Source organism: Aptenodytes forsteri, unplaced genomic scaffold, assembly GCF_000699145.1.
Source record: "Aptenodytes forsteri isolate BGI_AS27 unplaced genomic scaffold, ASM69914v1 Scaffold226, whole genome shotgun sequence".
Taxonomy (NCBI): Eukaryota; Metazoa; Chordata; class Aves; order Sphenisciformes; family Spheniscidae; genus Aptenodytes; species Aptenodytes forsteri.
The window spans coordinates 1,366,644-1,379,362 of record NW_008795249.1 but is presented as its reverse complement, the minus strand read 5'-3'; the positions used below and the strand labels follow the sequence as shown (position 1 = coordinate 1,379,362).

Sequence of the window (12,719 nt, the reverse complement as noted above, 5' to 3'; positions counted from 1 at the left end):
ACAATTTCTTCCTTATATCTAGTCTGAATCTGCCCTCTTTTAGTTTAAAACCCTTATCCCTTGTCCTGTTGCAACAGGCCCTGCTAAAAGTCTGTCCCCATCTTTCTTATATGCCCCTTTTAAGTATTGTAGTTTTTAAGTGTGTTATAAAGGCTGAATTTGCAATGAATATTGGCTTTATAGAAGAGGAACAGATTTATGAAATCCCTACCAGCTGTGATGTGATAGTTCCACCCCATACTCTGTATTTTAAGCTATAAACCCTGTTCTGCATTTTTTGTCTTGAACTGCTGCATGCTGTTAATATGAAACCATTTCAGTAGCTGGCAATGAGATCACACTTTATTATATTTAGACCCTTTATGTAGATGAGAAGTCCTGATGAATTATTCAAATATATATGTCTCTACAGTGGGGGGAAAAGGTCAATTCCCCCTCAAAATACAAGGGACTGGAATTGGTGACTTGGACAGAGCTGCAGAGATCTCCATTAAATGACCTATCTTTACAAAGAATCACAGTAAGTCAATTGTCTTCAAACTCTGTACCTGGTATAGCAAGGTTTCGAAGTGCACTGAGTGCAGCATGTTGAACAGAGATGTCCCCACTCTCTACGTGTTTCTCCAAAAGATCCAGAAGCTGATGTATGACTCCTAGCTGTACCATTCGTACACAGTTGCCATCTGAAGAAAGAGGCAAAACCAAGCAGGTGAGGGAGATAAGAAATACAATGATGGAAATTAATCATGCAAATTGAGAATTCAGGGAGTCTTTGCCTTGACTGTTTTCATGTCTTGATAAGATTGAGACTGTAGCTTTTGCGTTGTTTTTTACAACCTTCAACTCTCTAGAGATAAGTGGGCATCAGCCACCTGTGATCTGATGCTGAGATGTCCTCTAGTAAAGCTTAGCTTGAGAGAACTTTCTAGGGACAGTCACTGTCAAAGTCAAAACCGTATGTCCTCCAGTCGATTTCTTCCTCAATACTGCTTTATTTTCCACTATATATGTGGTGGAATACTGGTGGCATTTTCCATTTCTCCACAGGGTAGCTTTAATACTTCAATTTTGCTATTCTGCTGGTTTAAGAGACTACTGTGAGACCAGGGATCTTATCCAGCAATGGTGAGTCTGATTACTAGTGTTGTGCTGCTGTTACTCCTTGTATTCAGTCAAATAATTTGTCATTAACTAATCATCAGTCAGGCCTAGGTTTTTCTTACCTGTTTTGAGAAACCCACTTTTTGAAATGAGAAGTCCAATTGTGTTGCACTCATATGAAGCTAGGAAAATATGAGTTGACCTAGAGAGTTCGATATGTTTAACACTGGTGAAAGAGCAGATTTGTACATTCTAAAGAACTACCATTTTGCCCAGTACGTGCTCTGCAATATTTTGTCAGTGCATGTCTGTGTGTCTCCCTCTCTTTGAGAACTTGCTCTGTAGAGGTGACAGCCCTTTTGTTATCAGAAGCTCCTTAGCTCACCTTAATAGGAAATGAGAAAGTGTTCTCCTAAAGAGCAAAAGGAAACCCTGCATATTACGGTCTTGCATCCTTCCTGAAGGAAGTGTTTTGAAGATGCTGTTTGGCAAATATTTTTCTGTATTTTATTTTATGCAGTTTATTATACCTCAGGAGAAGCATATTCCTGACACCAGTCAACATTTCCTTATTGCTGTGCTGTTACCATGTGAATGCTGTTTGTTTAAACGTGGCAGAACAGTGTGAACGCTATATAGGAAGACCACATCTTCACCTGGGGTAAACAGTTATCTGTGGAACTGTACAGACTTCATACAAATACAGAATCTGGCCAAAAGTAGCTTTAGGTGCTTCTCATGGTACTAACTGCATGCCTAAGATGTACAGACTTCTAATTTTTGTGTGTATACTACTTTAAAATGGCTCTAGTAATTTTAATACCTTTGCTGGTTTGAATGTTATTTCCACCCCAAAGTAGCAGAAACTCCTCCATGTTGTCTTTTGAACCAATGCCCACTATTCCTTTAATCTCGTAGCATTTCAGTTAGTAGCATATTTTTTCCCCTGTATTACTAAATATGTTAAATAAGAATTTGTCAAATGCTTATGAAATGTAAGTGGATATTTTCATAAAAAAACTGTCAGTCTGTGAAATAGCTTGAATTCTACTCATGCAGAAATCTTTTGATACCAATTTATGCATACGTTCTCTAAAGCTGATATTTTTGCTTGTGATTCTTCCAATGTTCTCTTGCCTGGTCCTAATCTTTGGAGATCAGAATATATAAGGAAAATTGCCCAGTTCTCTTTAGGAATAGGTTCTCTAGGAACAGACCATCTCTTTTGGTCTGACAAAATTCTACAGGCAAAATACTTTGATCTTCATATAGACTAACCTTCATTGAACTTAATTTCTCTCCTCCCCCCACCTTTCAAACCAAAGAATGGCAGAGCACTTTTTTCTCTTGTAGTAAAGTGCGAATAGGCAGAACCCATTAGTGGTTGCCTTGCTTTGATTGTCACAGAGCTCCGAATTGGTTCTCTCTCCTATGGATTTCTGTTTGGATAGCAGCAGAACCTTCAATTTAATGGCTCATAGTTAAAGTCTGATACGAACAGCCACTTTCATAGTTGCAAAAGCTGTCTGTCATCTTTTCACTGCCTCAGAAGTCATTTGATGCTGAGATCAGATTTCCATAGGATTTTTTTTTCTCTTAGATTAAAGGCTGTGCATACATCAGTGGCACATACTGGGGCCTGAAAGGGATTACTCACTTTTTCCACATGAAACATCTAATGGGGTTGTGGGGGAGATGGAGGGAGAAGAGTGAGTGACAAAGTAAGCCATTCAGCTGAATAAATTGAAGATAGCCAGTTTAAAGGCACCAAGGGCATTTCTGTGGCCTTTGTAGAACCGTGATGTACAATGGCTGATTCAGAGCAAGGTATAAGACAAGGAAGAAAGGGAGCCTAGAAAGGCTGTGGGGGGGAGATGGAGAGATGTGTGTATGATAGCTTGCTTTTAAAAAAAAAAACAAAAAACAAACCCAAACCAGATGAGACTGACTAGCTAAACATTCAGACAGATGCGAGGGAATCTTTTGTGATAATTAAGCACATATTAATGCAGAAAGTTGAGCAATGTTGGAAAAAAGCTCCTTTTTGTTAATTGAGTTTGAACCCTGTACAGTAGCTATCAGTGAGAAAGGACAGAAAATGTGGTGGGGTATCTTCTGCTGACTGATTCAGCACAGCATGCCTTCCAGGAGTCTGTTTATAAGAGTCTCTGTGTTTCTCTGTATAGTATTAAGGTTCATTGCTTTCTGTAATAGGAAAGTGTGAAATATAAAATGGCTTATCTTGAGACTTATTTTTCCCCCTGATGTGTCTGAGTAACCCTCCCTTCCTAAAAGTGACTTAAAACCTAAAACATCAATAACAGTATGTTATTTTTTTTATATTTCTAACAAATGTATTTGCCATGAAACATTTCCAGAGTCTCCCCTCTAATAATGTGTGATTTAGGGGGGAAAAAAAAGCACGAAAGCTTGCATGCCTGACCACCCCATTTTTCACAATTGTGTCTCTGAAACTACTTCAATATCATTAGCATCTGTAACTTAAAGGTATGCAAGTCTCCAGTCTGCAGAAAAGCAAGAATGTTACTGTTTCAGAGCCAGGGAGCAATGAAATCTAATAGTGTTGGTTTTCTCTCCACTCACAAACAGTGGCTTTCTATCTTTGAAGTGTAGAGGATAAGCAACCTTACCGTTTTTTGTAAAATTAGCAATAGCTGTTGCTCCTGTCTCAGTAGCTGCACGTGTTTAGATGTGATGCAAGTACTAATGTTCTGGGAGATGATGCCACATCCCTTAGCAAAAAAACTTCTGCATGTACTTATCTGTGGCGTGATAAATAGAGAGAACATCTCATGTCTGTTTATAATTAGCCCTGAAGTGAACTGTTGTTTGGGGAGATTTGAATCAATGATGACTTAAAGATTGTTGTTATAGTTAATAATTTAAGACCTTTAAATTGTTGGTTGCTTTGGGATTGGGGGTGGTGGGATGCAGTATAAGTGTCCAGTTCTTGATGTTTTATTCTTTAATCTGTATTGCCCAAAATACAACATAGCAGGGCCACCTAAACTACGTTGCTGTTAGGTCTTTAGCCTTTTTGTGTTGTTCTTGAAATCAGCTTAAAGACTTAGTGAAAAATCTAGGTCAGCAATGTGTGTAGTCTGTTCCTAATAGATAGATGCAGAACTTCCATTACAGGAAAGTTCTTACATTTCATTTGTTAATCCAAATGTTCGAAGTATGTACACAGATTTGGAATAGTGAATGAGGAAACATGAGTAGTTCAATACCATGTGAACTTAATCTGATGATTAGCTTTAAATTTAAAACTGGCTCTTAGGCCAGCTTTGAAAGTAAAGTTACAGAAGCAGCGTGTGAACTGACAGCCATGGGTACAGCTACAGTGGCCTGAAGTTCTTACGCTTGCTTTTGTGTTCTGCGCAGGAGCAGTCACAGTGGTATTAGATGACTTGAGGCAACACATGTTATGCTTGAAGGGAAGCATGGCAGTGTGAGCAGTAGGCTCCTATAAAAAGTGAAAAATTGTGGTGTCTGAGAAGAGTTCCCCTAAGGATTATGAAACAGGTTATAGATGTGTCCCTGTTAAGGAAATGAAAGCAACAGAGCAGATGGCAACTCCTCTGCTAAGGGGACTTTTTGATGTTGTTTCTTTATGTATCTGGACTGTCAGTATTCCCTTTTTTACCTCCAAGAAGCAGAGAGACAATGAGATCTGATGCAGCCTTCAAAATGCATGTATCTTCAGCTTGTGAACTACCCTGGAGCCTCAGCAGGATCTCGGACAGCACCTCTTGCACGCCTGCCTCCACCAACTGCACTTTCAGAGCATCTGTAGAGATCACAGTAAAAAGCACACTAAAAGCTTCTTGTGTCTTTGTGGAAGTGTTTCAAACTAGGAAGCTAAAACCTTGAAGTTTAGCCAGTCTTTTTTCAGGTGCAGTAACTTTTTTGGTTTTGTTTGTAACAGACATTCTGGTGCTAGGATGACACCAAGGCAGAGTGAGCAAAGCTTCTGCATTGATCTTTGACATTTCTTGTATTGCCAGTCATGAGTTTAAGTTCATTTCTTTAAAATCTGTATCAGGTGTCTAGATATTTTTAGTGGATTCTTGTCAGTGCTTGTTACACCACTGCTTAGAGTAGACATCTTCTATGATATTTGGTTGTCATTTTTTAAATAAAAAACAATCTGTTTAGTCTGCTTTTCTGTTACACACCATGGAGAATATGAGTTTGAATCTGCTGTCTTATGGAGTCACGGAAATAGAGTGGAATGCTACTCTCTCCCTCCTTTCTTTGTTGCCTCACCTATTAAGCTCCAAAGTCTTGCTCAGGCCAGGATTTCAGATGTTCTTGTGGCTTATTTCCACTGAAGGGATTGCTGGTTCCATTAGTAGGATCCCATGGCAAACTCAGAACCCAGAGCTTAAACTAAGTACCCGTACCCTGTCTCCCCTCATTCCCCAAAGCTGCAAGGAGTCTTACCATTTTCTGCAAGTGCTTGCAGGACCTCAAAGACAATTTCTAACCTCTCATGGCTCTCTGCTCTTCTCAGTTGTTTCACCAGCTGTTCAGCAACCTTTGTCTTGCTTAGAGCTTCCTTGGCTGTATCTGTGGATATGATAAAGCCAGCATTTTGAATGTTTCTTTATCTGATTAAATGTTAAAGGCATACCTCTTTTTGAATGCTTTTTCTGTTTTTATAGATGCTTCTGTCCCTTTGGATAGCAGAGACAGCAAAACTCTACTCCATCCCTTCTCCCCGCCCCCGCACTTCTTTCTTTAACACTATTTTTGTGTAATTCTTGTAGCTGTGGCCTTGTAATAGCTGCCAAATTAATCTTGGCTTAATTCCACTGACACTTATAAATCCGTCTGTAGTATGACTGTCTAAAAAACCTGTGGGCGTTCTGCATGTACATGGAAAAGCAGTGATAGCGTGAAGATGATACTTTACTCCAAGATACAAAAACATTTACTTACCAAGGTCTGCAAGATTGCATAAGGCCAATAGATCAACATGGACAAGTGGTTCACTCTCTGCATAATCAGTTAATATTCGGACTAGTGATGTGATTACTCCTACCTTCACCAGCTCTTCCTGAAGATCCCCTGGTAATAGTAAGCATAGAAGTTAAAGGTGATTAAATAGGGATCAATTAAATCAGTAAAAAGGGTCCAACTGAGATGCTTTGCAGCAAGATAATCTGATTCTTTCTCACACTGTTAGAATTTGTACAGCTTTTGTGCTGTGGGTTCAGGCTAACGCGTGCATTTGGGAAATGCAGGTTCAGGACAGAGTTTTGCTAAACCTCCTGGTTCTACTTTGACTCGAGGAATTAAGCCATTGTAAAAATATATAAGGGCAATTGCATGAGCACCTCTACTAGTAGTGCAGCTTCTAAAGCGAGTTCTGATGGACTGTATCTCTTGGTATGTATCTGAAAATTGAGTGAGGAACAGATGGTATGTATCTGAAAATTGAGTGAGGAACACTCAATAAGTTGGCTTATTTCTCTCAGGGAATGGGAATCTCAGCCTTAAATCCTATGGCTGCTTTTGTTCTGAAGGGCAGGGAGATGGAAGGGACTGGAAACCCAAGATAAAGCATAGTCTAGTGACGACTCTGCTTTCAGGGACCGACAGTGTTCTGGCTCATATAGCAAATGTCCATATACCTGCTTTTTCCATGTTAGAATAATGATTCTTTTTTGTTTCTTCAAAAAAATAATTCTTTGTGAAACAAGACACTTCACCAATACCTGGGCTGTTATAAGATACCATTGAGACAGACCACTTTAAAGTTCATCTAGGGGAATCATCCTCTTCCAGTTCTTTGAATGTCAGTTGCTCAGCACGTAGGGAGTCTTGGAGTGCTTGAACTCAAGGTGTCTTTGGAATTTTTATAGGCTGAGTAAGGTTCTCAAGCAGGTGTAAATTCATGTGACTTAAGGGAAGTCAACAAAGTACGGTAAGCAAAAATTAATTTGGTCCTGGTTTTAGTATACTAACTACAGTTGTCTCTATCCACACGCAGAATTGCTGAGGAAAACACTGCTGTTTTCTTTATTTTTGTAGTTTGTCTTATAATGAATGAAAGCTTAATATCTAAAATGATTTTGAGAATGCCAAGAACTATGAAATGCAAGTGATGGTTGCTTAACAGTACAATAACACTGCTTTTGCAGCAGTGTCTTGCTGAGAGCTAGACTGCAACTTGGCTGACTGCATGTATGACAGACACCAGAAAGTGTCTGGGTGCTATTGTAGCATATACAATTGTAATTCAATCAGGGAATCACTGAAATTAATTTTTCTATGATGTATGTATTGCTGTGTTAGTAATAGAAATTAGTAAAGCATATATCTTACAGTCATCTTGTCAAATCTATGCTGGGCCTGTGTTCTGACGGAAGTGAAGCAGATTTGCAGTATGGCCATATGCTGTGGTAATGCTGGTGTATAGTAGTTGCATGCACCTTGCATGTAATCATATGGGGAAGGGTTTTTTTAAACTATTACGTGGCATTCCTTGGCAAATACATCTAATTTGCAGGGGGCTAGCAGAATCTATACCAGGTACCTATCATGCTTGGATTCCTTAGGACCAGTGCAGGGAGGCAAACCCATAGCTTTCTAGATAAAGCTACACAGGTCCACACTGGAAAGATAAGAGAAGGTAGGTTGAAGGCAGAGGGAAATGGATAGAAGATACTGGGTGAAAAGTTCCATGTTGCCTCCAGTATGCAATAAATATTTTCGGTCAGACTGGGAATTAAAGGTAAAAGAAAAATCTTAAACTGTTGGGGCAAGTAAATGAAAAGGGTTTCATTCGTGAGACCAGCAGGCAAGCTAGTGTACTGGCTTTATGGAAAAATCTGGAGCACAAAGATCTCCTATATGCAAGGAATGGTCCTCAGAGAAGACCATTCCTTGCATAGAGAGATATCTCAGTATTTTTTATTTCTTAGAGTACTTTTTTTTTCCTGACACACTTTTTAAATAAGTGCTTTGCTTTATAGACGCTGTTATTACTTTGGAAGAAGATGAAGTCATTCAGTATTTGGGCCCAAGGCAGTTTTACAAAATTGACTAAGATATGTGTGAGGCTCTGCTACTCTTGTAGTTGCAGAGAAGTTCTGACAAAGATGTGTCGCCTTGAAGTCAAAAATATAGGGGGAAACCCAGTGTTTAGGAGGTGTTTGGGATGCATTCAGCGTGGTGTCTGTGAGCTGTGTGGATTGTATATCTAACTGGAGGCTGAAGTACATTGTGTGCTCAGGTCTCATAAAAAAATTATTATGAGTTACAGGTTACAGTGCCTTATAAAATAATGCCTTACAGCTAAGGAAAATAAGATTCTCTCAAGTCGATACTTACGATTATCATAACAGATACGGCCAATAGCCCTCCCAGCATGAAGCAACATTTCTTGGTCCGTGCTCTCCAGCAAAGGTATCAAAGTTAGAACCAAATCTGCTTCAATACACGGTTTCTTCATTTCTTCTGTGTAGGTAAAGGAGAGGGACTTGTGGGGTTTTTGCCATGTTGAAATAAAACAATTGCAACTGCAAGACCAACAGCTGGTAGCCATGAAACAAAACTCGAGAGTGGAAACATACAGCTAATGTGCTGTAATATGCCTCGTAGTAATGCTTTAGTACAACATACCATTCTTGGCTATCTCTGAAAGCACCTGGGCTGCTTTCACTGCACATCGTGGATTGCCCTTCAGGATTTTTGCCAAAGTTAGGAAGATCCCACTCTCTCGGAGTAGGCTGAAGGAGCTCTGCTCTGTAATGATAAGAGTGTTAAAAATATGTGCAGTAGGTTTGCAACTGTTTGTTTACATGTTGCTTTGTTTCCTAGAGTTCTGAGTGGATATCTGTGGGATCCAAGGTTCTGATTTAACAAGGAACTTAAAGGCTGTCTCAGCCTAAATATATAGGAACAGTCATCTGCTTGAATTTCAGCAAGTGTAATCCAGCTGATTATTCTGCTTCATGCTGAATTGATGCACAGGTAGCAAAGCAAAGGGGAAAGCAGTTTCATCTTCTCTGACTATAAAAGGTTGTTTGCATAAGGCATGGGAAGTCAGGGATTAAGATTCTATTCCTGAGGTACGGCCTAGCAATTAAGTTTGTAGGTAGGCACAATATCTTTTATTAGACTAGCAATTAGAACAGTCAAATCCCTTAGCCTTTTTTTTTGTCAAAAATATGGCTAATTGTCCTTAAGGTAGTAAGTCGCCACCTGCCAGGAGATTCAAATAAAGGCAGGTTTATGTCGTTTCAGGAGAATGTACAGGGACCTTAAAAACTTTCTTATAAGGAGACTAGGAACTACTTTTTAAATTCCTGACCCGATAGGGTCACCCCAATTTAATCCTAGGAGTTTGTTTTGTAGTAAATAGAACATTAAATTTGGAATTTCTCTGCAGCTTCAGGTGTTTTAGTGACCAGTAGCTTTATCTGGTCACAGGTGGATTTGCGAGTATACAAAGAGAAAGGAAAACAACAAAACAGGCTGAGGACAGCTACAGTTCCAGCAGCAATCACTTCTTGTAATACAGATTGTCACTATAGACAAAAACGTCCAGTGAATGCTTTCTGATTGTGCAAATGGTTAAATAGTGATCTGGAGTGATACTTAGCTATCTTCAGTAAGAGCCAGGAGAATCCCATTCAGACTTTCAAGGATCTGATCTTCAGCTTCTGTGTCATCTCCACAGAGCCCAAGGTACTCCAGATGCTGACTCAGAGTTTCTAAACAGAATGGGATGGAAAACTGTGGTGAGCCAGTATGGAAGATACTTTTAGTTCTTTCTGGTATTTCTTTTCAGTGACAATGGCTGACCATAAGATCATCTCCTGAAGGGTCCAGATCTAAATATGCTCATTAAATAACTCATTTAATCCAAGAGCATGAGGGCAAAGGCTTGGTCCACTTCTCAGACAGCACATAGCTCTTGTGCAGGCATAAATATGCAGAGATATATGTTAATTTCTTTTTCCAGATGGAATTTAATAGCTGTGGCAGAGTTTGAGGTAGGAGGGAGAGAGGAATAATTAGAGAACCCAAATCAAGTCTGTCATTTCTAAATACCTCTTTATCATAAAGATAGTACTTGCAGTTAACTAGCTGTATATCTGCTCTGATAGTGGCTGGTAGCAGGCACTGAAAGAATGCAAGAATGAATCAAATACGGTAACATACCTCCTCCTTAATTTCTGGCAACCTTGGCCTTTAGAAACATGCCTAGTATTTACATCAATGTTTTTAATACATTTTGATGGACTTTTATTTCATGAATTTGTTTAATTACCTATTTAAGATAATTCATACTTTTTATCTCCACAGCACACTGTGACATTAAGTTCCACAGTTTCACTGTTGTAAGAGGAAGTTACTTCCCTTTGTTTTGAAATATCTACCAAAAAGCTCAAAGCTAATGGCCTTTGAGTTTCTGTAATAAGAGAAAGGAATGATCCTTCGCTATTTGCCTTTCCCATGCTTGTTGTGATTAGATGGATTTTTATTATATCCCTCCTTTGTAATTCTTCTGCCAATTCATTTAATATTTCCTCTACAGAAGTTTTGATAACTTGCCTCAGTCTTTTTCCAGTTCACTTTTATTCTTTTTTTTTAAGTGAGGAGCTAAAATTCGAAACTGTTTTCAAGATATAGGTGGACTGGGATTAAGACAAAGATTGTAATGCTTTGTTTTCTACTCTTTTAATCCTTTGTCTATTTGAGAATGTGTTTTGTGCAGCTATTCAAAATGACTCAATCTCTTCTGGGCAGAGGGAGTTAATTTAGACCCCTCCATTACTCATAATTAGGCCATCTTTTCCCCATGTATGTTGTTCTGCATTTACAAACGCTGAACTTGATATGCCTCTTTATCCTAAGTCGTACAGGATGATAAGATTTTTCTGCAACTCTCTACGGTTGGTTTTAATTTTGAGTACTCCAAATAATCCAAAACCTCTTTACCATTCTGCTATTTCTAGATCGTTTATGAATATATTGAATGACACAGGTTCCAGCAAAGGTAACCTCTAATAATTATGGCTCTCTACTGCGCAAGCAGTCTTTATTCTGCCCTTCAGACTTCATCAGATAACCTGCTCTCATATCCCAGGATAGCTTAGATGATAAACCTTATTGAAAGGTTTGTAGAAATCGAAATGCATTGTTAACAGTATCTCCTTTATTCACTTTCTTGCCAGCTCTTTAAAAATATGTTTAAAGAGAGAGAGGTTGAGCATTACTTGCCTCCACAGAAGTCTCATAGACTCTCTCCTTTTTTATCGTATCTGCGTTTGGTAATTCTGTGCTTTACTATAATTCTACAGTTTACCTATGCAGAGATCAGATTTCTGTACTTTAATTTCCTGCATTCCTTGCAACTGTTTTTGTAAACTCATGCCACTCTTACTGCTTTCCACCCTATTAATCCTGTAGTTGATTTAAATAGCATTCTGGATGTCACAGTTAATGATCTGATGATTCTTTTTTTTTAATTCCTTATAAACTCTGGGGAATAACATCCAGTCCTGACAGTTGGTTACCATTTATTTTATGGATTTGTTCTAAATCAATCTTCTGCCCTTTCAATCTGAAGGTTCCTCCATCTACTTCCTGAAAACAAGAAGACCTAAAGTGTTGAAATGAATGTAAGAAATAATGCTGGAAAACTGATGGCTGAAGTGGTTAACTTATAGTCGAATATAATGTAAGGTGTTACCAAAACTGTAGTAAAATAGCATTTCTACTTCACAAACTATTTCATTGAAAAAGATAAGTCATTAGTCTTGGCCTAGAAATTCTTCAGCCGAGGATTAATAATTCATCATTTATTTTTGTTGTTTGATGGATTCACTATTTTCTCTTTCCTTAATGTGTTCCTTTGTTAATGTGAGATTTTTTTTTTTAATTAGAATGCATGAATTTAGTGCATACAGGAATTTACTTCAGAGCAACCAGAAGTGTCTTGAGCTCTTTTGAAGAGAGGATGAATTAAAGGGAGGGGAAGTAGAACATCATTAAAGGCTGTTACTGTCCTTTGAGAAGAAAAATTCTTTGGCTTAAAAAATTAAAAGCAGTTATTTAAGAACAACGACAATTTTGGTTTTGTGCTTTAAACAAGATGCCATCTTTAGAAAAATGGCTGGCTTCATCAGGTTAAAAGTCTATACGGGGAAACTTCAATATTTTTTACTCTGAGTAAGAAACTGAGGCTGTATGTGTTGATGTCTCTTGGAAAGCCTTTGTAGTTGAAAGTAACTATGTGTTTGTCTTTTCGTGGCCTCTTCAAAATCATGTACTAAGGGCAACACAGGCATAAAATTGATAGGAGATCAATGTTTTTTAAAAAAATAGATGACTTTGGATTTGTTGCCACCTTTATTAATGAAAACAGGCTGAAAACTCCTGGAATAGATAGATGCACAACAAGGATGATTTCCTTTGACCTGCTTTAACAAAAATTAACGTTAATCACTGGTTTCCATTTCTGTTCAGTTCTCCTGCCACAATTTGCTGAATAAATGATTTTGTATGAATCAAGTACATGTAGAATGCAATTCTCTTATTTAAAAAAAAAAAAAAAATCACCTGAGCAACCTGACAGT

At 38.4% G+C, this 12,719-nt stretch overlaps 1 protein-coding gene across 1 annotated transcript in view; it reads right to left on the bottom strand.

Annotated features, from left to right (window-relative positions):
* LOC103898543 (rap1 GTPase-GDP dissociation stimulator 1) overlaps positions 1-8,584 on the bottom strand; it is a 19,966-nt gene extending 11,382 nt beyond the window's left edge. Inside the window, exons 1-5 of the mRNA XM_019471945.1 lie at positions 8,464-8,584; positions 6,067-6,195; positions 5,569-5,694; positions 4,769-4,912; positions 549-683 (exon numbers count right to left, since the gene is read on the bottom strand). Of these exons, the coding sequence (XP_019327490.1) occupies positions 549-683; positions 4,769-4,912; positions 5,569-5,694; positions 6,067-6,195; positions 8,464-8,584 (655 nt within the window). The remainder of the gene's footprint in view (positions 1-548; positions 684-4,768; positions 4,913-5,568; positions 5,695-6,066; positions 6,196-8,463) is intronic.
* Positions 8,585-12,719: the final 4,135 nt, after the last annotated feature.